General features: G+C 43.9%; 1 protein-coding gene across 1 annotated transcript in view; it reads left to right on the forward strand.

Moving 5' to 3' along the window:
* The window catches only part of LOC133932835 (cadherin-18), a 70,997-nt gene extending 58,251 nt beyond the window's left edge, over window positions 1-12,746 (forward strand). Inside the window, exons 11-12 of the mRNA XM_062379700.1 lie at window positions 6,535-6,786; window positions 11,981-12,746. Coding sequence (XP_062235684.1) covers window positions 6,535-6,786; window positions 11,981-12,486 — 758 coding nt within the window. The 3' untranslated portion in view covers window positions 12,487-12,746. The remainder of the gene's footprint in view (window positions 1-6,534; window positions 6,787-11,980) is intronic.
* The last annotated feature ends 11,135 nt before the right edge of the window (window positions 12,747-23,881 follow it).

A 23,881-nucleotide genomic window follows, 5' to 3' on the forward strand; every position in this document is an offset into this window, starting at 1 on the left:
GCCAGACCTCTCGTGCTGCTTCGCCATATGCTACGTGAGGGAATCACAGTGTGGCATTGAAGGGGAGTTAATACAGGTAATAACAACAATCTGGTCACAGGGATGCAGCCATTCTTTGCTACTGTTGTGTAATAATGTGAGATATGAACAATATAGTGTAAATAATAATCTCCTCCATGGCCACAAATTAGGTATTATGAACGTTCTGTGCGTGATATGTATTATGAGGAGCTGATGCAATATTAGGGAGTAAAACATTTCTTAAACAGATATATATTATTTATGAAATCTAACCGTTCTGTCAAAGAAATTTGATATTTTACAGATAAAATGATGCTATACACTATCATCTGCCATTTGAGATAAAGCATATTCGGAGACGTCTGCTTGCATCATGCAGACTTGAGGTCTTCTTTGTCCTCTGTCCTCAAAAACCACATTTCAAATCTGAAAATATCTCCCACTCTCTTCGAAGTGTTTTTGTCACAAGATTTCTCACAGTGAAGCCATCTGCCGCAAAATATCCTGAAAACATTCAGGAAGCCAACCTCCTTCTTGAAGGATTGATAGGAATATGTTCTTGTTCTTCTCAAAGCTGTTTGAGTAATAGTACCTTTCAGTTTGGGTTTTATCACCTGCTGCTTACCGTCCCACAGGCTCTTGTCTTTGTCAAACTATATGTGAGATAATCCCGTGTGGGACGGGCCGATTATGTGTCACAACACAGAACTAAAAAATGTGTCATATTTGAATCGTTTGTTGCTGAGAACCTGAAGGAGACAAAGAGAATTTGTTCATTATGTGAGACACAGAGTGGGATAAGTTAGGGATGAGCAGAAGGAGAAAAGAAGCAATGCAACAAAGATTCTTCTTTTCACCCCGAAAAACCTTTGGTTCCTCCTGAGCTGTATCACAGGAGTGGGATTTAATCGAGTGGGATTTCAACAACCACTAACATAAAGGGACTCCTGTATTTCCTTTTGTAGCATCCTTCCCTTTAACCAGAAAGGCTGTTAAAAGAGCAAGCTCTGATTTAGAGGATGGTTAGTTGACCAGGGGAGAAGGAAGGCAGCTGCCCGGCAAAGCCTCTGACCCCAGAGCAGCTCCGCTGGAGCAGCTAAATACCAGAAGCCACATTCAAGATAGTTGTTGGACTCCAGAGGCGGTCGAGAATTGAACAAACACTTTTTTTAAGACATGAACCAAACCTTTCCTGGAGTTGTCCAGAGCACAAATTACCCAGATGCAAATGGAGAAGTTTTCCAGAGCTTTTCCTGTCGGTCTCCTCTTAAAAACTCTGGACAATGAGCCTGTTTGAGAGGAAAATATCCAGACTCAATTGTCCAGACATCTTTTGAGTTCATGTCAAGCTTTAGAAACAGATGCACACTCAGAAGCTCATCAAGGAAGAATGAAACCATGTCAGCCTAAAAACTCAAATTACAAACCATCATGTTTCAATGTCTAGCCTGGGGATCATTTTTCATACCTCTGCCCTCTCACATGAATTGATTTGCTTACACTGTTACTTGCCCACCTCGAATAACTCAGTAGTATTTTTAACTCCTGCAGTCTAATCTGCACGACTGCCTCTCGAAAAGAAAAGCCGCTGCACCCATCTCCCCTCACTCTGAGGCTGAGACATCAGAAGAGTCTCATAGCTTTTGACTGCCACTGTGTATTAGAGGTTATTCTCTGTGTTCACGATATATGGGGGAGAGAGAGAGAGACAGAGAGAAAGAGAGAGACAGAGAGAGAGAGAGAGAGAGAGAGAGAGCAGCACAATGCACCATACTGTTGACTCCTGTGTCTGATAATTAAAGTAAGCTCTTCACACTCGAAGCAGCTTCGCTCACCGCGGTTGTAGCAGACCAACAGTTGGTAGCTGCTCCGTGCCAGCGTCTGATGCCTCCCTCTGTTGTTGTGCAGCTGACGAAAAGCCCTCTCAGTCACTCACATAACTAACTCTCCGCTGACCTCCTTTCCTGCTCAGTTAGAGTTTGCTCACTGTGGATAATCATGGAACTCAAATTCTATTTTCGTGGCTCGACGCTCGGCTACGATACGGCAATTTAGCAGTTGTGACTTTTAAAAGAACCCGTTAACCAAAGCTTGCTCACTGCAACCACATCAGATTCCTTGAAGCTGTGAACTCATTCCAAATGGTGCTTTTTCCTCCAGAGACACCTACCAAGATTCTACGTTGGAGTTAAATTATATCAAGGCCTTTTTACCTATTGGTTTGCAGCGATCAAACTCGTCTCATTTCGATAGCCCTCCCTTTCCAAAATAAATTTCCGTCCATGTGTCCTTGGATGTACAAAATATTTATACCGATGAGAACACACAAAAACAAACCAAACATCCATGAGATACAACAGAGGAACGCTGCTGTCTACGTCTCATCGGGGTTGCAGATGTCTGTGGAGTTAAATTTAGCCGTTTGACAAATCTGCACTTTGGAAAACGTTTGTTGAAATCTCTGTTTTATAGGAAATCTTCCATTTTGCTAAATATCCACATTCTTATTGTCAAGTGCAAGATGTTCTGTATTAGATGCAGGTCAAACTCCTGCAGAACACAAGGCTTCTTACAAGCTGAACACAAAGGCAGATTCTTCTGCTAAGCAGCTGTTTAGCAGCTTTGTGACAAACCTGTTCTGCTTAAATGCCTTTAAATAAAATCACATTGACTGCTCCCACTTCACAAGGCCGCTCTCATCTCGTCAGCGGTCACATTGTGATGACATTTGTTTCTAAAAAGGCAATTACACCGAGGCTATGATCTCCAAATAACCCACGTACATAAATAGATCAATTGATTTTCTGAAGGCATCTTCTTCCAGGAGACCTCATAATATTGCAGTTAATCAGCTGTGTTGAAACAGGAGCTGTCAAGTCACGGATATGTGGGACATTTAATTTGTGTACACTGGGTGTGATGCAGCGGGTTTCACGAAAAGCCTGTAATCTGCTGAAACAGCAGGATTCTGCGTGAAGAGGATCTGTCCGTCCCGCGCTCGCTTTGTCAAACAACACCGAGAATTTATCACAATCGCACTCTGAGATGTTTGATTAGATTTCTCCTGTTATCCAAGCAAAGCTCAGGTGTTTACCAGGTCGTTATGATTCAGGAAATAGGAAAATATTGTTTTTGCACGAACATTGTTTATCAGCTCGGACGTGGCTGCTGAGGGTTGTTCCTGCACAACAGAGGAACACACAAGTATATCAAGTACACAAAACACAGCCTAATGAAGCAAACACACAAAATGGTGACAGCTCTTCTCTTCTTTTGTAACGATCAGCACGTCCTCTATCTGTTGTCACGGCCGGGCTTGATTGCTAAACTGAGTCTTACTGAGTCAGACTAATCCCTATTGAATCTGAGGGGCTTCTCTTAAAGGAGATCGTTATGTTTATCTCCTGATTGTTATTCTGCACGAGATGCTTATTATTCCTGCACAAAATGATATTAGTATTTGTACAAAGCTGAGCCACTGATCGATAGTGAAAGCTGCCCTTTATTAACGCCGGGAGGTTTGAGGAGATCTGCTCCTGCTGCTCTGCTCCTCCTGGTACAGAAGGTTCACGCAGCTCAATGATTTCAGCCTGATTCAGTTATAATGGACTAAATACAGGCTCCATCCTCAAGTGTGACAGCATTTTCAAAAGGGCCGTTTTCAGCCAGAAGGTTTTGGCAGAACGTTGAGAGTTAATTGCTGCTGCAGATGCTGACAATAGCCTGCTAATGTATTTCATTACAGGATGTGAAGAGGGCTTGTTACATGAAACTATATTTATTCATATTCACCATTTGAACATAGTTTCAAAGTCCAGAGCCTTTTGAGTGGAGATGTATGTTCTCCCCTTGTTTCTGTGGGTTTCTCATGACGTGCAGGTTGGGTTCAGGTCAAGTGGAGACTCTTAAGGAGTGAATGGTTGTTTGTGTCTGTATGTTGGTCGATCTCTGTGATGGATTGGCAACCTGTCAAGGGGGAAGCCCCGCCCCTCGCCTGCTGTCCACTCTGATTGGCTCCCCCTGCGACCCTCAACAGGATAAGCAGTATTGACATTGGACGGACATTTTGTCTATTTGAATGAACCCAACCAATTCGTAGCCAATAATCTGGATCTCTGATCTTTGTTCACGAGTGACTGTGGGTTCAACGACTCAATAGAGCCGTACAATCATAATGAACCTCTTCCAAATATAGAGATATAGATGTGGATTTAAATACCCAACGCTCATATCCTCACAGTGTGACCCAGTGCACAGAGCAGTGTGGAGTACACAGCTTGTGTTGCTCGAGGAGGCATCCAGAGAGAGAGATCGTGCCTTCCCATCAGTGGCACCTACACACACGCACCCGAGTTCACAGGTGCATGTGTAGGCAACTGTGAAGTCTGCAGGGATGTGTGTGTGTTGTTGATCTATTTCAAGCTTTTCGTGATGCACAGAATCTGCCTCGGTGACATTTGCATTCATCATATGGAAAATAGCTTTTTTATTACTATTGTAAACCAGGGAGGACCTGCTTGAATGCCCTCAGTGTTAGGTTAACTCATAATCATTTAACCTTTAAAACCCAGTGGAGAGTTGAATATGACCCTTGAGATCCGTGGGAATCGGGTGTGAAAGGCCAACTGGTCCCACCTCACTCCCACACATCAGCCAGTATAGTTTAATGTGATGCTGTGGAAGCTAACCTGCCTCTTACTGGAGAGGGAGAAACAGGGATTATTATAAATTATGCACAAGTCGTGTAAGTTATACCGATGCTAATGCTTCTGGAAAATGTGAGGCCATTTGCCAGTTAGTGCTTCACGCTCCGGCCTAATGAACCCGGAGCTAAGGGACTTCTGCAAGGTTGTTTAGATCATAACACACGTGCATATTAATACATGTGCATGTTCTAATGTGATAAAAAACCAGACACCGGCAGGAAAAGGAAAGAGAGAAAAAAATTGCTTGCTCGTGATTTGCAAAATGACATTTTCAATGAAGCGTGAAATGCTCTGAAAAGCATATTTTCCTTCCTGATGGGGGGGGGGGGGGGCATTCCACTGCGAACTGTCACAACACGGTTAAACTGTGGCGACCATCACTCGTGCCGTCTCCGCTCTTGCGTGGAAACGCCACGTGGCTGCCGATGCCCCCCCGACCCGCCGCCCTGGCTCTTTACCACCCACCTGACGAGAGGCGGTTCAATGTGGAATTAGCACGACATCATGGATTGTGCCTCTTCCTCCTTGTGGTCGGTACGAGGACCCGTGCGGCTGTGACAGTGAACAACACGTACACACGGGTTGTGTCTCTCTCTCCTCCTCAGCTTCCATCTCCTGTACTCTCTCTCCCTCTCTCTCTTTTTTGGCACAAACGCAGCCTCCACTACCCCTCCTCCCCCCACTCCTCATCTCTTCCAACTCCCCATCTCTTCCTTATTATTTGCATCTTTAACTCTCCACTCCCCCCCACCCATCTGCTTGCTGATACGGTGATACCTCGAGTCTGACTTAATAAAACTTGAAGTACATGTTGTCATTCCAACTGTCGATCATTATAATTATTCCGAGATGGAGCGGAGATTGGAGTGGGAGGCGAGGTCTCCGAGCAGCGGCTTGAAAGCACAGCACGGCGGAGGTGTTTTTTTTTTTCTTTTCTCCTGCCGGGTGGAAAGGAAAAATGGTCGCCCTGTGCACGATTCAGCATTTTTCTTTGGGGGAAACTCTAGGTATCGTGTTTATAAATACGTCAGCATGCAGACTGTCATCTGCACGTTTCTACTTAGGGAACCGAATTAGTCGTTTAGGTATTTGAATCACAGAGGCTTAGATGGTGTGCACACGTTCAGTCTGTGGTCTGTTTGTGCTTTTAAATCCATGAACAGAATCTATGTATACAGCTGCATAAGAGACAAGTTAATGCCCGATAAGGACGTCAATGTGTGGTTGTGCATAACCAGTCTGCTCAGAGCGTTTTCATCACAGTCTCAGATGAAGCATCAAAGAAAGCCCAGACATCACAATTCGCACAACAGGCTTATTCTGAAGCCGTATTTTAAAAGTATATACACGTGTTAGAGCGGTTTGTTTATCCTCATCCTCGTCTTTGCTGACTCTGGAGCTCTCTGCCTTTTTCTTCTCCATGAATTCAGCCTTTTTATTTTGGTTTATCTTCGTGACATGTTCCATTACGAGAGGTGTTTCTGCCGAGGCCAAGGTGAGCTGCTCTTTTGTGGCGCGTTTGAAATAGTAAATGTACACCTTTGAAATTAATTAGCTCAGGCACAAAGAAATCTAGCATCAAAGAAACCAAGAAAAATAAATAAAACACCAGCTCACAATGGAGGATGTTGTGAATACTTGTTTGTGTGACAATTCGTACCTTCAATCTAATTGACTGTGGGTATAAATATGTAATTGCAGGCGTCAGTGGAAGAGTGATGCTGTTGCCATTCAAAGGAAACCATCAATTAGTGTTTTTTAGCTAAGGGCTCTAATTTCCCCTCTTTGCACTTTGTTTTCGTTGCAGACAGCACAGCCAGCATCATCGCCAGGCGGAGGCGCTTCAACCACCTGACCCAGGAGCTGTACGAGCTGCCCATTGTGGTGTGGGACGGGGGGGAGCCGTCGCTGAGCGGAACCAGCACCTTGACCCTGCGGGTGTGCCCGTGCCAGCGCCACGGCAGGATCCGGATGTGCCAAGGCGAGGCGTTCCTCTCCTCAGCGGGCCTCAGCACCGGGGCTCTGATCGCCATCCTGCTGTGCATCATCATCCTGCTGGGTAAGCTGGGACAACGTCTGTGGGGACTGCAGCGGGGGGGCGGGAGCTTCCCGGGGCCAAATATCCTGAGGGCTTGGACGGAGGAGATGGACCATAGAGGAGAAGGGTTTGAAAGGGTCTGACAAGGGCAGGGGAGGAGAGAGGGATGAATAGACATGCAAGGACACAGGTAGAATTTAGAATGAGGTAAGAGGACGTTTGCGAGGGCAAGGACAGAAGAAAAACCGAAGGGCAGAAGAGAAGAGGGACAGAAGGAGCGAGGCTGGAGGAGAGGTGATGAGGAAGAAGGCAGTGAGGTCAAAGACTACAGGGTCAGTGCGATTTGAGAAAGGAGGCGCAAACAACTGAGAGAATACTCAGAGTTACCCCACAGTTACCCCACAGCGCGTGGAGCGGGGAGCCGCAGCCTGAGAGCGCTTCATGTTCCAACATGGCAGCTCGAATCACAAAACCAGATTAGACCTCGGATCACGTTTGTCCACGATTTGAAATTCAATTCAAATCCGCTCTGTGGCGATGCAGCTGAATCCTCCTCCTGCTGCGTGGCGAGTGTTTGACATGGCGTGTTGTGACTGGGAGAGCGGAGGACAGGCGTGGAGGAGTGTGGTGACAGCCAACACAGATACCACACTTGTTGATTTCATGTGTGACGGACGTGTCGTGCACCTTGAATACAAAACAGCTTCAGAACCACGGTGGAATAGTCACTGAGTGTGCAGGGCTGGTTATGGCAGCCAGTCTTTGAGGTGACGGCAAATTAATACAAACACACACCAAGCTTGAATTTGGAAAATAATGAATTATATCTGAAATGTGGCAAGCCAAACCGCAGCCAAACAGGACTGTACAAAAACCGTCTAATAACACGGCTGCACCCCCGCTGCCGTCCCTTCCTCTCTTCAGTGATTGTCTGTGGATATTAGTGCGTGAAGGTTATGCATATTCATGCTGCCTGCCTGCCTCCTCCATTCCAAAGCCTCTGGCTGAGTCGAACAAAAGGCCATCGCCACTGTTTGGAGCAGACACTCGAGTGACAGACACACACGCTGAATCACTAATCATCAGCAAGCCGCAAAGAGTTAGAGAGGAAGAGAAACAGTGAGAGACAGGAGCCGGTTGCACCTAAATATATATTTTGTCAGGGTTTGACCTGTGTTGCATTCAGGGTTCACACTTTCCAGTTGCATGGACACACAGGTTTGGTAACACAACACCTCAGGAGATGTGAGATATGTCGCAGTCGGAATAAATCAGGCTCCAGCTCATGTAGCAGCCATTTATTTAGACTTTCCTGCATCGTTTTTCATAGTTCACCATCCGTGGTGTTGATGTATGTACAGCGAGGACGTGGGAGTCCTGGAGGTGCAGATGCATGAGTAGTAACTGTGAAAGTCCCTGTTTAAAACCCACTGGGGACCGATGCTACATACCTCCCTGTTCCCCCTGGGGTGATCATCTTTGCTCCGCCAGGTTCCGTGTTGAACCTCAGGGTCTAACATGTGATCTGCTCCTGGATACATTACCTGTACAGTGACAGCGAATGCACTGGTTTATTACTTCAAGGTTTGTATTAACTGGTAAATGGCATCGCTTGTTAATGTGGGGGGTAAATGGAGTGGTCATAGATATTGGGTGTAAATTTGTAGTATCTAGAAAATGCTAAGTTTGATCTTTAATAATGTAAATAAGAAAGATTTTCTCACTTTACACTTTACTGAAGGCAAAATGCTTTTTGTAGATTGTGCTACAAAGACATTGAGGCTTTTTAATTTAACAAAATACACCAAACACAATTATAAGACAATCAGGGATAGTAAATAAAGTACTTGGTTAACTGGATTTTCTGGCAAACTCAGCCTCAAATTGACCTGAATGTAAATGTGAAAGAAAAGCAGCCGAGTCAGCACATCAGCGTCTCCATCACTCACACGTTCAATTCCTGCTCCTTTCACTTGTCACTGTGATTTGTTTGGGTCTGATTGTTTTTTTCGTGCGCCCAATTAATGTTGGTATTTTATCTCTGCCCTCTAATAAGCCGTCCTCATTAAGCCGGCAGCAGAACCGAGAGGGATTCAAACTATCAGTGATCTCACTCAGTTGATAACATCGGCCTTTTAACTTCTCTTAAATAACATGAGATATCAATACTTTTCATTGGATTTTACTTATTGAGTTCAAGGGACTAATTGGGTTAAATGAAGAATTTTGAGAGAAGCATAAAAATGAATTTCTGGACTCAACAAAGTCGGATCAGTCGCTGTTTCTCTTGAATTATAAGTTTGGGACTAGTTATTTGGACCAGACACATTATTTTCAAATTCCAGACACTCTCTCAGTGAAATGATCAATAACCAGGGTATGAATGCAGCATAAATAAGATTTTCCTGCAATGGTCCTTGCAGCGAATAGATATTTGGAGCCACAAGTGGTGAAGTGCAGCCGTTAGATCCCAGCTGGCCTTGTCCTGGCAAATGAAACGACCTGAATGGACCATTGAGGGAGCGTTAATGGAGAGAGTGCATTACACTGTGGAGGTAGATCACAAGCTGAGGAAAAGTAAAATAACATAGAGTAATAATAAATGGTGCATTATCCAAATCCTAAAAATATGCAAATTTCATCTCTGCATCCAGTGATGTGTTGCTTTAAACATTTCTCAAACAAATAGCTTCTCTCAGCCTCTCTCACCATATTAATCACGTGCAGGTACAGTCTGGGGACATTTCATTAAAAACACGAGCGTGGAACGGCACCGAACAATGAAATATATGTAGATTGTCGTGGAAATGACCTGAATATCATCAATAATAAACACAGAGAGTAGCTGTGCTGCAGTAGAGGAGTGTAAAGTTCTGTATTGTACAGGAAAGTGGGATTTTTCGCTTGCACAAGCAGAGACAGTGAGGATTCCTGAATAACAGTAAAACAAACCTTTTTAAAACCTTGACAGATTGATGGTCAATATCAGGAAGCACTCAGCCTCATATATATGGGACCTATAGAATACTGCAGTGCTGGAGACAACGGATGAGCTCCCACCACAGGAATATATATAATGAGCGAAACGGGTCCAAAAACTTAGTTTTTAGTTTATAATAGTGAAATCATATTCCTCCAAATTACACAGAATCAATGTCTTTTTGTTTTATTTCTATATCATCTCCATCGGATTTGTCAAGTTCTTAAATCAACAACTTTAACAATGTCTAATGTCTTTCGATATTCAATAAACATTTCAAAAAGACGTCTACATCAATCCAGACAACGCTTTACCCAAAATTACTTTGTTACCTCCGATAAGGACGTTTTCACCTACTTCCCAGGAATAGGTCTTGAATCTAGATGGAAAAAAAACGGCCAATCAGAGGCTGATATCAATGATTGTGAACAACTCGGTTCAGCGTGATTAAATTTAAGGAGACTGTTGGGTCTTGGCGTAGACTCCAAACTCCTCTTAGTGCCATTATGGGAATACTTGGGTTCCGAGCACAACTGCTGGCTCATACGTGTCAATATCTTCCTTATGCCCAAGGCTGGATTTTCAGTCAGGCAAAGTGTAAAGCTGCTCCATGGACGCAGACTCTTACGGGTCCCACAGGATCAGCTCTTTTGTCGGTAATCCTGTGTTTTTCTGCCAGAGTCTGCAGTGACACTCGGTGGGTGTCACTGAACAGTTAAAAGGCTGCGTTCAAACACAGGCAAGCACTTTTCATTTCTGTCTCTAGCAGGCGAATCTGTCTTTGATTACATCCATTAAAACACTGGAGTTAATTCGGCTTCTCGGTTGTGACCAGTCTGTTTTGGTCCATGTAATTCAGTGCCGGCACCTTCTGAACAGCATCCCTCTCTCTGCAGGAGTGTATCCTCAGTGGAGTCTCCGGTGCTCCAGCTCATGCACCTTCCGTCTAAATTTAAATCTTTTGAAGTGCAGTACATTCTGTTTGCAGCTGCCAGAGTCACCACAGCATGTACATAAAAATGGATCACTTGTGTAAGTACAGTGGATCAGCCAGATGCATCATCGCATCCTGGGAGTCATGTAAGATGAAACCTCCACCTCCTCTTAATCTAACACCTCCACCACCTCCCTGTCTGTCTGTCAGCTTCTCACCTCCCATGTGTCAGGAGGTGCCTCCTTCTGAGAGCCGATGTTACACGGTCGCGTGTTGGGATAAAGGTGGTATGTAGAAGTTCCATATAAGACGCCAGAATGCCCTGAACATTAATACCACCTTAACCAGGACGAGTTTCTCTTTCCTTTGAATCGTTTCCCTGCTTCCAACACGACTTCATTATGAAGCACACTCCTCTCTGCAGGATCACTGATCTGTGTGGCTCCACTCTGCTGATGGAGCATAATGAACTCCTTTTGGATATCACACTGCTGTAAAAAATGTGCATCCCATGCTGACAGCGTTTTTATTAAATGGACGTTGGTGTTAACAACTTGCAGAGGGGTCTTCATGAACTCTCATTAGCTGCTGGAACAAGTTCCAAGCCCGAGTATCATCAAATATTACTTGGCTCCATGATTTCATTAACAGTGGGAAAAGTTATTTCAGAGCGTGAGCTACTTACCAGCAGAGTTTCTTTGATGTGGCTCAACTGGCACCAGCAACGATGAGGCGATTACACGAGAGGCACCTCCGCACATTTCCCCCCCCCCGACTCAACGGCGGATGCGCGGCGGGATCGGCTCCTGGGATGATGATGATGATGATGATGATGATAATGTTCACATTGTCGTATTTTCAAGAGCTCGCATTCAAAGAACCATCACCACCGCGATGCTAATGTCGGCTAATGTGGGAGTTGATTTACAGCTCTGTGACGCCCGGTCGGTTTTAGTGTCCTGATGGAAGATTGGATAGATGCGCACATAAAGACAGGCTCGTGTTCATGTGGTTTGCTGTTTACGAACCACTACATGTTTGTCTGTCATGAGCAATGAATTAACAACAACACACACACACACACGCATTGGAATTAACATAAAAGGAATGGCTGAGCGCAGAAACAACATTCAGTTGTTCCCATTATGTGTTTGTGTTGTGCTAAGCGGTTTGTTGATCTCATCATTGAAAAGTCAGACTCTCATTTGATCTTTTTTCCAGAATTATATTTGGAAACAAATGATTACGGTTCTTTTTTGTGGCTTCGTATTATTTTTACTTCTTGTCCCTGTGTCTTGCAGCCATCGTGGTCGTCTTCGTCACCCTGAGGCGGAGCAAGAAGGAGCCTCTGGTCATCTCCGAGGAGGACATCCGGGAAAACGTGGTGACCTACGACGACGAGGGCGGGGGGGAGGAGGACACCGAGGCCTTCGACATCATCGCCCTCCGCAACCCGGCCGCCGCCGAGGAGCTCAAGTTCCGGCGGGACATTCGCCCGGAGGCGCGGAAACACTGCGTCCGGCCGCGCAGCCGCCGGAGCCCGTCGGCCGAGCTGGACGAGGTGGACGTGCACAAATTCATCAAGCAGAAATTGGTCGAGGCCGACATGGACACCAGCGTGCCGCCCTACGACTCGCTCCAGACCTACGCCTACGAGGGTCAGGGGTCGCCCGCGGGCACCGTCAGTCCTCTAGACTCTGCCGGGACTCAATCGGAGCAGGATTATAACTACCTGGACAACTGGGGGCCCGAGTTCCAGAAACTGGCAGAACTCTACGCAGAGGCAGAATCCGACGTGACCACCTAGTGTGTGATTTCACTCCCGTTCAAACCAAATCTGTTTTGAGATCTGTTTTGCAAAGTTGTCAGTGAACAATACAAACAAACACGAGATGCTTTCGAACCGGTCCGGTGGATTTCTGTCGTTCAGCCGCTCGGTTTTTCCTTTTTGTCGCGTCGTTCATCTGGAAGCGTTGAGTCAGATTTTGAAGATGAAGGAACAACAATATGGGGAAAATTGGAAAATGATTTTTTCCTCGGTGTATATTTTTTATTGATCAATAAAGTCCTGAAATCCATATGAGTGGATATGTGAAAAAAACAAAACAATGGTTCTTTGTCTTCTTCCCTCGAGAGTGGATCTGCAGCGCTGCGTGCAGTAAAGATTACAGAGGTGGGAAGTTCATGATTCACCGAGCAGAGGATGATGCCGAGCTCTAACCCAGCCTGAGTCACATGAATATATGTTTAGTGTCGGTATGTTTTCTGGGGAATTTTAGGCAGATCAGCCGTATGTGGAAATAAGTAACTTACTTTCATATTAGTTTAGAAAAGGTGATGTTACCCAGAATAAACCAAACACAACTTTAAGTTTAAATCCATCACAACTGAACCAATCAAACAAAAAAATGCATCCTTGGTCTCCTGAGTTGTCTCCAGGGTCTCCTGATGATCAACTGTCCAGTTTACTGGGTGTCTGAGGGTCTGTCTATAGGAGCTGCTCTCTCTGCTTTGGGCTCAGGCCCAAAATCGAGTTCCCCACACTAACTCCTATTGACCCATACTGGGGAACTGACCAGTATCAGTTTGGAGGATTGCTTATTGTTCACTGTTGTTCTGGAATGACAGATTCAAAACCAGCCAATTCATTTTATTTACTTTAATACATTAGTGCTGGTTATGTCACTTTTCATAATGATGTTTAGATTTATTTTTCTTGCAGTTGCAGTACCTGTGTGTGCCTGTAGGAATATTATAAAAACTACTGAATCCAATTTCATGAATTCCCTGAATCCCCCCCAAAAATGTGTTAAAGGGTTAGTGTTAGGGTTAGCTTATAAAGTGGCCAATAGAACATAGTGTAGGTTTACAAACGTCCTACTTTGTTCAGTGATTGTTCAAGGCACGTACATTTTGTTCTCTATGAAGATTCTTCATGTGATTACACAGAGAAATGCTAATTATCACATGAGACTTCCTCTCGAATCGCTCCTTCTTAATTTGGAGTCATGTCTGGTATGTTCCAGTCAAAGTGCCACCAGTGACATCTTCACGACACAGAATGGAAGAATCGTCACTCACATCCATTAGAGAACAAAGCCTCGCCTTCATCACATTCATCACTTACTCTAACACACAGACAAGAGAAGCCAAACTTCAGAGTGGTGTCATGTAGCTGAGCCGGGAGGGGAAGCTGCTTTCATTCTGTGACATCGAGCTCATTTGTAAAAAAACAGGTTCACGTCGCGTTCAGCAGCTAAACTCCTCAGTGGTTGTTCCGTGTGATGAAGAACAAAAAGCACTCGGGCTCCGACTTCAGAGCTCGAACACAAACGGGATCAATTCCACTCGCTGATGGGTCGTCTCCATCTTGTCGTCGTTGTCGAGTTTGGTTCAGAAATGAAGACGATTAAAATAAATAAAAGCAAGGGAGGGTGATGAGTGTTTCATAGCCTGAGCTCACTCCTCCTGATTCAACCCCCCCCCCCCCTTGTTTTCTCTGCTCACACATCGATGTTTGTCTTTTTCACGATTGGATGGAATCGAGGAGACGAGCAGAGAGTTGATAGATCCCACGGAGCCAAAGGCAAACGTAGAAGAAACTTCATCTGACTTTCACTGACTGATTCTTTGCTTTTCTTTCAATTTGAGGCATTTTGAATTATTTGATTATCAGACGATCGCTGCAGCCGTCACTCAAACCCACACAGGATTTATCATCCTTGTCCTTTTCATCGGTTATCGTTATGCCTCTGAGCCAGAGACTTCTGTGGCTGCTGGCTTTATGTTTCTGGGTTTTCCTGAAGTTCGATTAACTGAACGAACGAAGGAAGTTTGAATACAACAATACAACAAAATTCGGAGTTCTACCTCTGATCAGTGCAGAGATCCAAAAACTGTGTGCGGCGCCATCTTGTCTTAAGTAATTTACACTGATTGTTGAAAGGTTAAAGGTCAAGATTCCTATGACCTCACGACTTTCCCATTCTTGTCAACCTGGAATCTCAGGAACGCCTGAAGGGAATTTCCTTACAGGTCTGAGCTGTGTCTCAATATAGGGTTGTCTTCTTTTCGGATGGTGTCCAAAGCAAAACTTATGAAATTGCTCATCCTAGTCACACAAAGTCTTCAGGTCATATATTGTGTGAGTCTTGTTACTCGTGGATGTGAACTGTAGCTTCACTGCAGAGACACAACAACAACAACAACAACAAGGCAGTAATTCTAGTTTCCTCCAAATCTTCATTCTGCTGCTGTGGTCTGCTGAGGGAAATGGAGCCCAGGAAACCTGCAGCTTTCTGATGACTCCCGGCCTCTTAAAGCGTCAAAACTTCTTTCCTCAGGCTACAAATATTCCAGCGCCTGCCCCGGAGGGTTGTGTTAGTTTACACCTCGAAACGGGAAACATTTTTAAAAGTAGCTTTGGAAAACAAGGGGCCCCGGCTCGGAAAGATTGATGTAAGTTTTCATGCAGCTGGTGAGGGCTGCAAAAGTTTTAAAATTCTCACTGAGGCACAAAAATACAAGACCTGCAATTATCCTGTTTCTGTGACCTGCACCGGTTCTGTAATTCATCTGCTGGGTGATTCCTGGAGGAGCTGTCACGAGAATGAGAAGTTTTAATGAAACAGAATTTTAAAAACTTTAGCACATTTCAAAATTAATTTCTTCTGGTTTAGAAGAAAATTTAATTTGAAATGTGCTAAAGTTTTTACCAAAACGAATTAAAGAATATAACAGAAAAACATCATCAGACCCAATCTGGCAGTAAAATGAGAGAAAACTGACAACTTTCATTAATTTGTTCAGACAAAATTAAAAAATGAATCAAATGTTGGTTTTCTCATAATAAGATAGCATGAATATAACTGTTAAATTAAAAAACTAAATGATTAAATTAGAAAATCGAAATATCTGTTGCGATATGAATAACTATTATTTCCAGAGCATCTTCTCAGACATGATATTTCCTGTATTTTCAACATTGCACCAAATTGATTTTTACAGTGGGAGCTGAAAAGCAAGTTAAGCTTTCTGCTTTATTTTGCGTCTAATTACTCAATATTTCATGTTAATTTAAAAACTCATATTTTAAAAACCCAACACAGACTGGAGCAGCCTCGGAGCAGGAAACCATTTGCTCCATCTAAACGATTTAGTTGCATGATAAGCCGGTTTCATTAAAGATCATATTCGACTGGAAGGCGCTGAGTATGACCCGTGATGAACACTGTGGTCTGTGCGTCATCATGTGTTCTTATCTCTTCCATATGGGCTCTCCTGTGTGGAAGATACATCTTGTGGAGGAGGACAACAGGAAAAAAAATGAATCTGGAGCCAATTAATTAGCGTCAAGTGTGTTTAATTACTTCGTTTAAACCGAGAATCAATTCCATAAGAAGGTGGACGTGGTGTAAACTTTCCAAATCAGCACCAAATTGCATTTCTGTGCAAAAGAGAATGGTGAGATAAGTGTTAGACGCCGAGAGGTTTACATGGATTAAACCATCACTCCCTGAATAAAGATTTCTTCTCTATGGAGCCACAATCTATCGGAGCTGCGCCCATATGTTCCCGCGATAAGGCCGAGGGGTAATGTCTCTCTGGCCGCGTGAGGATATGTTGGGGAAACGGCTCCCGAGGTTTTATCTTTGGTCCAATGCAGCAGAGTGGATTCTCGTTTTGAAAATACTATTGTTGGTTCCTGTGATGTTTCTACTGTCTCCTGGATCCTGTGCATCTCACAGGAGAGTTTGTTTACAACAGCTTTAATTGCACTTTGCATATCAGGTCAAGGATGCAGGAGTTTTTCTGTTTGTGCCTCTGACTGGTGAGCAGTAAAGAGTGAGGTGTGAGTGTGCAGAGGTAGCTCTTCCTCGTCCTTCTTTATTTTTTTATTTTGCAGTGGGTTGTGTAAGACCTGAGGGCCGGTCGAGCCAGATGCTTCTACCTCTCCTACCGTTTGAGGTCAGGGGCTTCTAAGAAGGTTTGAAGCTTTCTCAGAGAGTACGATTTAATGTTTTAGCCGAAGGTTTTGGGGGGGGGGGGGGGGCAGCAGGTTTGTTTCTGGAAAAAGTTGAAAATTACATGTTTTTTATGTTAAATAACCACATCTTCTCCTTCATGATGGTTGAGAGGCTGGAATGGAAACAACTGTGTGTCTGTGAATCCAGGCTTTAAATGACAGAATTAGATAATTCCGAATTCTGGAGCTTTTACTTCAAGTCGATCAGGGGAAAGATGCATCTTCTCATTTGTTTGTTTGACGAGCATTTGTCTCCACTCCTCACTTCACGTCTGCAGTTACACAAGAACATCCAGTAACACCAGAGGATACGTATGAAAAAAAAAAAACATGGTTCAATCACCAGCGTCAGTTTGAGAGCTGACCTACATAGTGTGATCCGAGGAGCGGGGACGAGCTGCTGCTGACTTTCCTCACCGGCCTGTGACTAATATGAAGCTGCATGAGGAAACTGAAAACTCCACGAGAATATAGAAACAGATTCATGTGCTGTTTTAATGCACGTGGAGCATAGAGGCTGTGTTTCAGGTGGACTGACCATCACTGCTCACTCATTTAGATTTTAAACTCACCTGTTACCGGTTATAATGCACAATATTAGATCAAACCAATATTTTACTGTGTAAAAATATGTGTATGAACAGTGGAGTTCAAAATTAGAAATAGCTAGAGGAGGGTTAGTTAAAGGGTTAGTTTCCACTCGCCTTGAACGTCATTTCAGCCGTAACATCATAAACCCGTTTGGAGGAGCTGGACCTGGCAGATCAATAAAGGAGCACAGAGACTTGTAGCTGGCTCCTGTCGGGATATTAAAGAAACTTCTGGTAAAGACGAGACATTCTGCAGGAAACTATGAAAACGTTGCTCTGGGAGAAAACAAACCAGTAACAGAACTGGTTCACGCCATCATCCGTCAGGCGGAGCTGCAGCTTCTGACCGACCACGAGCTGGTTCATGTGACGGCCTCTCACCGACCCCACACACCACCCTGATGAGGTGCAGACAGCCGCTGGTGTCTGGTGAATACAGCTGGGTACACTGGGGGGCGGGGGGGTGAGGGGGGAGCTGTTTGATAATTTTGATGGAGATGCATTGTGGCTCACGCTGGTGTGCAGCCCGCTGTGCGCGGGCCCCCCCGCTGTGCGTGCCTGTTACTGATCTGAGAACCTACGGGGCTTCACTTCGGTTACCGTCCTCCCGACCTCTTTCCTTTATTCCTGCACAGGCAGGAGTCATGATCACAAAGCCTCGTGGTAAGAGCAGATTCCTCAGCTTCGTTTTATCCTGAGAAATCCACGGGACTTCTTATCAAGGAGATTCAAAATGATCCCGATCGCCTCCACGTCTGATTCAGGACGTACATACAAGAGAATGGAACTAAATTCTGGATCTAATTGATCCCGAACAGTTCAAACAACTTTCAGGATGTACCTTGATAAAAAACCTGTTCTGAAAACTAAAATGTTTGTCCCTGTTGTTACATAAGTGGATAATTAATTTGACTAGACATATTCTAATAATCACATTTTCCAGCTTTAATGTGAACGTAGGCATCAAGATCCTTCAAAATGATCCCGATCAGATGAGAACTTGTTCTTAAAGTACAAATATTCCTAAAAACCTCATCTTCTGAACTTGATGGTTTGAGAGATGTTGCTAATTCACGAGCGACGGCAGCAGCGAGCGTCTCTCACAGCTTCTCTGCTAATGAGAACCTGGTCACACCTCCGTCAACAACCTCCCATAAACAAAGGAAATGATTAGTGTGCAGAAGACAAACATTAACAATTCATCCTCGTGCCCCGGAACTCCCCGCTGCTCTGACAGGCGGAAATCAAAACAGCTTAAATGATTAAACGTGAAATAAGCCACATGGAATCACTAATGTATAAGAGCATAATAACTCCCAGTGCCCGGTGGTGGAGCGTCTAACTGCACTGATTTCCAATGAGGTGCGCTTGATAACTTCAGGCCTCTTGTGGGCGAAATGTGGACGAGTCAGCGCAGCCGGTCTGATCAGTGTTCACAGGATTGATTCAATTAAACAACTGTAATTAGAGGCTCCTGCTTTAATACCCACAAACCCTTAAACCAGCTCCGAACCTCGAGAGCTGCACCGGGGGAAACACTCACGTGACCAGATAAATTGTTTATATAGTAAATCAGGCGTAGAATAATTCACACAGCGGATTATCTGTGACATCGGGTTTGATAGATGTAAAGAAGCCCGGGGCTCGGCCAGGAATTATTCATTTGACGGGATGAAGCACTAATTTGTAGAAAGACTTTAATTTAATATCAGAATAAGTCACAATCCTGTAAATCCCTGAAAAGTAAAGGGTTTAAAATGTCATGTTTGATTGATTTACATTAGAAAATTATCGAAAAGTAAAAATACAAGAAAACCCTTTCAACTTCTTCTCTGTTTTACACTGTAAAACATAATTCATTGGATTGAACTTGGAGTCTGACAAGTATGGTAACAAATGTAAACTATAATAAACAGTGTACAGAATAATAACGGTGTTGATCAGAGACTTTGCCTCAGAAACTGTATGAAAACTAACTTTCTTGCAATTTTAAAAGTTAAACTCAAATTGCCATTAATGCAAAATGGGTAAAATACACACAAACACACATGAGCATGAATTAACATGATATATTGTTCAGGTCCAATTCAGTGGCTCTGCCCTTAAACAATTCCTCCAGCTCTTATCTGCTCTTTTTGCAAAACCCATAGGAGTTGAGTCTGTTGTGCTGCAGTATTGATTTGAGTCCAACCACCGGCTCTTACTGTACAGTTGGAGGATGTCAACTAATTTAGGAAGCGCCGGTCAAAGCTGAACAACAGCGTAATGGCCCCCGAACAGCCGATCCACTAGAACAGCTGTGTTGCACACATGTTTGGAGACACTGGGGGAGATCCTCTTTCAACATCAACCACAAATGAGCTTCACCGCAGAGTCTAATGGCTGATAACACCGGGCTCCTGAATGAAGGCAGAAATAACTGCTGGGAAACGCACAGTTCTGCTGAATTCCGACCTAGTTGTAAAATGGAAAAAATATAAATCAGAAGGTTTGATCGTGGGCCCATTTATCTCCAGTGGGGGGGGGCGGGGATGGCAGCGTCTCCCCGTGTTCAGCACAGACAGGTTTGCCGGGGATGCAGGTGTTCTCATTTGTCTTTGAAATAATTGGAAATTAACGGGATAATGAGATCTGTGGGGAAACGCCGATGAGTGACATTCAGCTGAATGAGGGACAAGAAAATACAAACCGCTTTGATTTTGCCTCCACGAGGGACAAAAACACAAACTCCTCTCGAATCTGATGCGTGTGAAAGGAGGGCGCCGCAGATTAAACACTCGACAACAACTACACACAATAACAGATTCTTATGGCCGTGGTGCATGGGTCACTTCTTCCTCGAGAGCTTTCTGACGAATTCTTCAGTTGGTTGGAAAGTTGGTGCTTGACGCTGGTGAGCATCTCGTCCAGCGTCTCTTTCCGCCGCTGCTCCTCTCGATGCTGCTTCTTCTTCTTCATGTCCTGCCAGGCTACTTAACGGTTAATTGCCTTCACCTGGATTCCCCGGAGCGAATCAGTCAGCGAGAGGAGGAAGTGCAATAAAAACCAACAGGCCCCGAGCTCTGCAGACTGTCATTAAGGGGGGTGCTCTGCGCCGGCTGGCACCGGCTGCCACTCACTTCCTCTGAGCGCGGGCAATTCTCTGGAAGGTGCACGATGCATGCCATTTCCAAGAGGATTCCAGATCACAAATATGTGCATTAATAAAACACTATACTTTATTGTAGTTAGGAATTATTTTTCCTTTTGGAAAATGTCTCTAGGGTTCAGTGCAAAATAGCTAAAAAGGTAAATTACAAGCACAGGACACCCTCTCCGTTCTATCCGATTATTTTTTTTTCTATAGATAGAAACTGCAGAGCAACACTGGATTGCCAATAATAAAGTTATTAATACTCCCCTATCTTACCTTTACACTAACTTTGCACTGGGATGATATATGCAGAGTTGAGAAGTGCAGCAGGGACATGCACAGGAAGGATGTGTGAAGATAACAACATGCCAAAGGTAATGCAGAGGAGCCCTGTTCACTGCAGTCTCCTGATTATGTATATGTAAACATGTAGGGGCTCATGATTACTCCATATTATCGTGGATCTGGAGATAGGAAGAAGGAAAAGCCTCGAGGGACGAGCTTCTGCCGCTGATCCTGTTTGGTTTGCGTGTTTAACAACAGTCGCACACACTCGCTGCGTCTAAGAGCTAAAGAGCCGCTTCCCGAAACGAGCGAGAACGGCGAGAGATGAAGACAGAAACGTGAACGGAGATTAAGAAGGAACATCAAACAGGTGGGGGGGGGGGGGGGTGGACTGCGACTGAGCAAGTGTTTACAAACCGATTTTAGTATTTCTTTTCGGGAGGCTTCTTTCCTACCCTTGAGGCGTCTGTCACAGGAACATCACACAAACAATGTTCCCACCGCAACTTCAAGGGGCTCGTTTATATTTGCAAAAAAAAAAATCACAATGAAATGAAAAAACTAGACCAACGAAAAAACAGACACGGACAATGGATTGCTACTTTTTCTACAGTTGGGAGATTTCCCTGTGGAGAACCAGCTATGCTTATTTTCATTATCCTGTGAGGAAACACAATTGGTTCTCCTGACTCAGATTCCAGCGCCCGGGGGGGATGTTTGCCGACCCACATGTGAGGATGACATATTGAAATCATGGCGGGCGCCGTTGAATCTTGTCCCAGTTCTTCAAAAGCTAATATGGCCGCCTCGTAGAGCAATCCCAGCTGACTCCACGGATCTCAGAGGGACGTTTATTTAATATGATGCTCGAGAAGGAAGAAACAAATAAATGAAACCTTGCAACACAACACATTTATTACCCCCCCCCCCTTCCCCCCGCCCCCCGCTGTATCCTCTCATATCCAGAGCAGAGTTTGTTTTTTTTTTGCAACCAAAACAAGTGTAGAGATATTTTTTGCTAAAATAAAACCAACATCTCACAGATTCCACATTGTTTATGAATGAGAAGGTTTCAACTATGGCTTCAAGGCAAATTTGACCTAATGTGAATAAGCACTCAATAGTTTGTTTGATTGTAAACAGGAATAAACAAAACTATTGAAACTAGGGGACGATTAAAATTTTTTTTTAACAATTCCCAGGAAATGATTCATGGATCTTGATGAGAGAAATCTTCTATATTTAGGGGACTGACATCGATGAGTGCAATTTGATTGTTTGGTTGAATTTAAAGAGACTTGACAGCGATACGAGTGCAATAAATTATTAGTATTAGTTATTTGTTAGAAACCATTACATAGGCACTAAACATGGACGTCAACCAGGGTGGGAAACAGCAGAATAAAGCAATAATGGTTATTTCCCCTCACAGCCTCGGTCATGTTAGTTTGTAATGTGTGTCAGTGCTGCATACAGTATTAACAAACCCATATCAGAGTCCTCGGGGCCCGAGGGTCCGGGGACCGACGCTGGTGACTCAGTGGGGAGCTTAGAGTCGGTTACATAAACTGGAAATAGGGCTGAGTCATCACAGGAAATGAGCATTGGAAGCTAAAAAATCATATTTTCAAAATGTCTGGGGGAAGCGGTGGACAACTCAATTTGTAGCTCTAAATTAATACAAAATTAGACATGTAAAAATGCTAATATAATTCGCCTCTGGTCTTTAATTTCATTTTACACATTTTTCTAAGTGCAAGGCTTTGTGACATCACAAAATAACAAGTTGCAAAATGTTGACCCGACACTGACGAGTTGTTAACACTCAACACACATTTATTTTGACTTCTTAAAGCAAACAGATTATAGAAGAGAAGGAACAAGATGACAGAGATGGTGGACCGATAGAAACGCTGCCAGACGTCTAAACACAGCTCATGTGTTTCTCTGGGTCCATGTCACTCAGTGGATTTCAGACTGTGCGATAATCGGAGTGATAAACATCTTCCCTGGTCTGATGACTTCATTAGAGGCTGTTCCCTCTGCTGCACGGTGCCTCCGCTGCAGGATGTAGGCCCCCCCGCTCAGAATCCTGCTGAGACACTCATCCCTCATTGAGTGGCGTCAAACTCATGCAGTTGATAAACTTCTATTCAGCCACCGAAGAAAGACATGTGAAGAGAAATTTTGATTATCTGGAGAATTAGTGTTTGACATCATTATATAAACTAGAATTGCATGATGGCACAGTGTCCACAAACATTTGGCTAAGTCCTATTACACCAAACTCTGGTGAAAAACATCTTACTTAGAAATATGTTTAAAAGCAATACAAATCTGGTGGATTTAAAACTTAACTTTGTAGCTCATGACTGACATAATAATACTAAATTCATATTTCCATTCCTGCATTATTCCTCTCCCGGTGTCAAGTCAGGGTTTTGTTGGAAAGCCTCTTCCACTTGGCTGAAAACACCACGAAGCAACTCTTTTATTACTGCCAACATTCATTAAGTAAGACTGGTAGCGTTCTGTGCCTTCGCCATCTGTGCTATATGAATAACATCCACATTTCACAGCTGGTGCTCAGTGGCTGTTCTGTACGTACACTCGGGTAAATGCATCAGAGAAGCAAACAAACCAAGAAAACACAAACTGGGTTTATTCAAGCAGCCGAATCGGAAGATTCCAGGTCTGTAAAGCCGGATACACAACGTTACACTGAGCCTCTATACTGTAGTGTTTCCTCTTGTATTCAGATTCAGTCCAAACTGGTGCTCTGCTGGTTTTGGAGTGGGTGCTCTGTTTTCACACTGGATTTGAAGAGGGAATATTATTACTTTTTACTTTTAATTCAAATACACGGTTGCTTTGTGATGACAAGCGAGACACAAATGAGTTTGTCCTCCCTGAATAAAAAGCAGTTCAGCTCGACCCACAGTTACATAAGGGGACGCTCACTGTTCATTTTAAAGGGAACAAACCAGGAAGGGAGGTGATGGTAGAATCGCACCTTGAGAGGATGAAAAAACACAAGGCTCTTATATATTAGCTTGTTTCCTGTATTAAAATCTATTGTCTGTGTTTGTTTATTTTAAAAAAACAACTGTTCTAGAACTTGAATTGTATTTAAAACTGGAACCACAAAGATAAAGCTCCTTTAACTTGA

This window comes from Platichthys flesus, chromosome 21 (assembly GCF_949316205.1).
Source record: "Platichthys flesus chromosome 21, fPlaFle2.1, whole genome shotgun sequence".
Taxonomy (NCBI): Eukaryota; Metazoa; Chordata; class Actinopteri; order Pleuronectiformes; family Pleuronectidae; genus Platichthys; species Platichthys flesus.